General features: G+C 52.0%; 1 protein-coding gene across 1 annotated transcript; it reads left to right on the top strand.

Annotated features, from left to right (window-relative positions):
• Positions 1-403: 403 nt before the first annotated feature.
• LOC135973972 (uncharacterized) lies at positions 404-2,548 on the top strand. The gene is made up of 2 exons (XM_065559639.1): positions 404-1,329; positions 1,915-2,548. Exons 1-2 carry the CDS (start codon positions 789-791, stop codon positions 2,508-2,510), a joined length of 1,137 nt encoding a protein of 378 aa, XP_065415711.1. The 5' UTR covers positions 404-788; the 3' UTR covers positions 2,511-2,548.
• The last annotated feature ends 1,662 nt before the right edge of the window (positions 2,549-4,210 follow it).

Raw genomic sequence — 4,210 nt, forward strand, 5'->3', positions numbered from 1 at the left:
ATCTGGGTCCTGCTCTCTGGCCCAGTCTGATGAAGACATCTCCCATGTTCTGGATGATGAAGGCCCAATTGTGTTACTGTGGATCCTGTGGCTTCAGAAGATGGTGGGGGTGGCACCCATGAAAGTGAAGCTCATTCCTCTCCTTCTTTCATCTTTTAACCAGCCAGCATTCACTTGTCACTTCCATCCATATTTGCCCCCAAAATCTCTCTTAAAAAAAAAAAGACCCCCAAAGGGTGTGATGGTTGGAACAGCCCAGCCCCTCATTATTTTGTCCATCTGTTAGGCCTAGTTTCCAACACACCAATTCTTGTCCATTGATTTCAGACCCACCCACCTCTTGTTTATCAGGTGTGATCTTAATACAGTCTTTGAGTTAAAGCAGGTGGCCTTTTTGGACTTAGGCCTGGTCTACACTACGGGTTTAGGTCGACTTTAGCAGCGTTAAACCGAATTAAGCCTGGACACGTCCACACAACGAAGCCCTTTCTTTCGACTTAAAGGGTCCTTTAAACCGGTTTCTTTACACCACCTCTGACGAGAGGATTAGCGATAAAACCGGTCTTTGCGGGTCGGAATTGGGGTAGTGTGGACGGAATTCGACGTTATTGGCCTCCGGGAGCTATCCCACAGTGCTTCATTGTGACCGCTCTGAACAGCACTCTCAACTCAGATGCACTGACCAGGTAGACAGGAAAAGACCCGCGAAGGTTTGAATTTCATTTCCTGTTTGCCCAGCGTGGAGAGCACAGGTGACCCCGCAGAGCTCATCAGCACAGGTAACTGTGATGGAGTCCTCCCAGGATCGCAAAAGAGCTCCAGCATGGACCGAACGGGAGGTACGAGATCTGCTCGCCATATGGGGAGATGAAGCAGTGATAGCTGAACTCCGTAGCAGTAAAAGAAATGGAAAAGTATTAGAAAAGATCTCCAAGGCCATGAAGGACCGAGGCCATAACAGGGACACACAGCAGTGCCGCGTGAAAATTAAGGAGCTACGGCAAGCTTACCACAAAGCCAGAGAAGCAAACGGAAGGTCCGGGGCAGAGCAGCAAACTTGCCGCTACTACGCGGAGCTGCATGCGATTCTAGGGGGTGCAGCCACCACTACCCCAACCGTGTGCTATGACTCTCTCACTGGAGAAACACACAGGGAAGACGGTTCGGGGAACGAGGAAGATGACGATGGAGGTACTGTAGGTAGCTCACAGCAGCAAGGAAGCGGAGAAACCAGTTTCCCCAACAGCCAGGATATGTTTGTGACCCTGGACCTGGAACCAGTAACCCCCGAACTCACCCAAGACCCTCAGGGCACACAGGAGACCTCTGGTGAGTGTAACTTTGTAACTATTTGTAAACATTACAAAAAAAAAGCAAGCGTGTTTAATGATTACTTTGCCCTGGCAATCGCGGCCAGTACATCTACTGGAAAAGTCTGTTAACGTGTATGGGGATGTAGCGGAAATCCTCCAGAAAGCTCTCCTGGTTGAAATGGGGTGATTTTATTAAGGGGACATTCAGAGGCGCCCGTTCCTGCTCTTCTGACCAGAAATGTTCCCCGCTGTTAACCACGCGGTGGGGGGAGGGGTGAAGTGATCATCCCAGAGAATCGTGTGTGTGTGTGTGTGGGGAGGGGTTTACTTGTGTTTGTGCCGCATGTTAACCGGGAAACCGCAGCCCCCTCCTTTTACATTGAAACCCCATTTTAAATGGACAACCCAATTCATCCTTGATATGGGAAATGCGCTGCTGTTTGCAACCTTTCCCGCATGTTAAGAAGGTTAAAAAAGCCAAAACACTGTGGCCTACGATGGCTGCCTGCAAGCCGAAATATGCCACCTTGTAATGAAAGAGTGTACCCATTGTTCTCTAAAATGTGTCTTTTTTAACCACCTCTCCCTTCTCCTCCGCCAGCTGCAAATGTTTCTCCTTCGCAGAGGCTCGTGAACATTAGAAAGAGAAAACGTAGGACGAGGGACGAGATGTTCACGGAGCTGCAGATGTCCGCCCACGCTGATAGAGCACAGCAGAATGCGTGGAGGCAGTCAATGTCGGAGATGAGAAAAGCCCAATATGAACGAGAGGAGAGGTGGCGGGCTGAATCGCGGGATGAACAGAGCAAGTGGCGGGCTGAAGACGATAGGTGGCGTCAGCTTGCAGACAGACGGCAAGAGGCAATGCTCCGTCTGCTGGAGCATCAAACTGATATGCTCGAGCGTATGGTTGAGTTGCAGGAAAGGCAGCAGGAGCAGAGACCGCCGCTACAGCCCCTGTGTAACCAACAGCCCTCCTCCCCAAGTTCCATAGCCTCCTCACCAAGACGCCCAAGAACACGGTGGGGGGCCTCCGTCCACCCAGTCACTCCACCCCAGATGATCGCCCAAGCATCAGAAGGCTGGCCTTCAATAAGACTTAAAGTTTTAAAATGCAGTGTGTCCTTTTCCATCCCTCCTCCCCCACCCATCCCAGGCTACCTTGGCAATTATCCCCCAACCTCTGTAAGGAACTAATAAAGAATGCATGAATGTTAAAAAAAAATGACTTTATTGCCTCTGCAAGCGGGAGGGGAGGGTGGGGTGGGGTGGTTGGTTTACATGGAAGTAGAGTGAACTGGGTCGGGGGGGGGGGGGTTTGGAGGGTTCATCAAGGAGAAACAAACAGAAGTTTCACACAGTAGCCTGGCCAGTCACAAAACTCGTTTTCAAAGCTTCTCTGATGCGCACCGCGCCCTGCTGTGCTCCTCTAACCGCCCTGGTGTCTGGCTGCGCGTAATCAGCGGCCAGGCGAGTTGCCTCAACCTCCCACCCCACCATAAAGGTCTCCCCCTTACTCTCACAGATATTGTGGAGCGCACAGCAAGCAGCAATAACAATGGGGATATTCTTTTCGCTGAGGTCTGAGCGAGTCAGTAAGCTGCGCCAGCACGCTTTTAAACGTCCAAATGCACATTCCACCACCATTCGGCACTTGCTCAGCCTGTAGTTGAACAGGTCCTGACTCCTGTCCAGGCTGCCTGTGTACGGCTTCATGAGCCATGGCATTAAGGGGTAGGCTGGGTCCCCAAGGATCACGATAGGCATTTCAACATCCCCAATGGTCACTTTCTGGTCCGGGAAGAAAGTCCCTTCCTCCAGCTTTCGAAACAGAGCAGAGTTCCTGAAGACGCGAGCATCATGTACCTTTCCCGGCCATCCCACGTTGATGTTGGTGAAACGTCCCTTGTGATCCACCAGGGCTTGCAGCAGCATTGAAAAGTACCCCTTGCGGTTTACGTAGTCGGTGGCTTGGTGCTCCGGTGACAAGATAGGGATATGGGTTCCGTCTATGGCCCCGCCACAATTTGGGAATCCCATTTCAGCAAAACCATCCACTATTGACTGCACGTTGCCCAGAGTCACTACCCTTGCTATCACCAGGTCTTTCATTGCCCTGGCAAATTGGATCACAGCAGCCCCCACCGTAGATTTGCCCACTCCAAATTGATTCCCGACTGACCGGTAGCTGTCTGGTGTTGCAAGCTTCCACAGAGCTATCGCCACTCGCTTCTCAACTGTGAGGGCTGCTCTCATCTTGGTATCCTGGCGTTTCAGGGCAGGGGAAAGCAAGTCACAAAGTTCCATGAAAGTGCCCTTACGCATGCGAAAGTTTCGCAGCCACTGGGAATCGTCCCATACCTGCAGCACGATGCGGTCCCACCAGTCTGTGCTTGTTTCCCGGGCCCAGAATCGGCGTTCCACGGCATCAACCTGCCCCAGTGACACCATGATTTCCACATTGCTGGGGCCTGTGCCTTGTGAGAGGTCTATGTCCATGTCAATTTCCTCATCACTCTCGTCGCCGCGCTGCAATCGCCTCCTCGCCTGGTCCGGGTTTCGCCTTGGCATGTCCTGGCTCTGCATATACTCCAGGACAATGCGCGTGGTGTTCATAATGCTCATAATTGCCGCGGTGATCTGAGCGGGCTCCATGATCCCAGTGCTAGCTATGGCGCCTGGTCAGAAAAAAGGCGCGAAAGTAGTATCTGATGGACCAGGAGAAGGAGGGAGGGCGGGAGGGAGGGAGGGCCGAGTGACGACATGGCGTACAGGTACAGGAACAGGGAGAAACACAAACAACTGTCACACAGAATGGTCCCCCCAAAGATTAAACTGAAAACCCTGGGCTTAGCAGGCCATTGATTTCATGGAGGAAGGGGAAGCAAATGAATACA

This window comes from Chrysemys picta, chromosome 10, assembly GCF_011386835.1.
Source record: "Chrysemys picta bellii isolate R12L10 chromosome 10, ASM1138683v2, whole genome shotgun sequence".
Taxonomy (NCBI): Eukaryota; Metazoa; Chordata; order Testudines; family Emydidae; genus Chrysemys; species Chrysemys picta.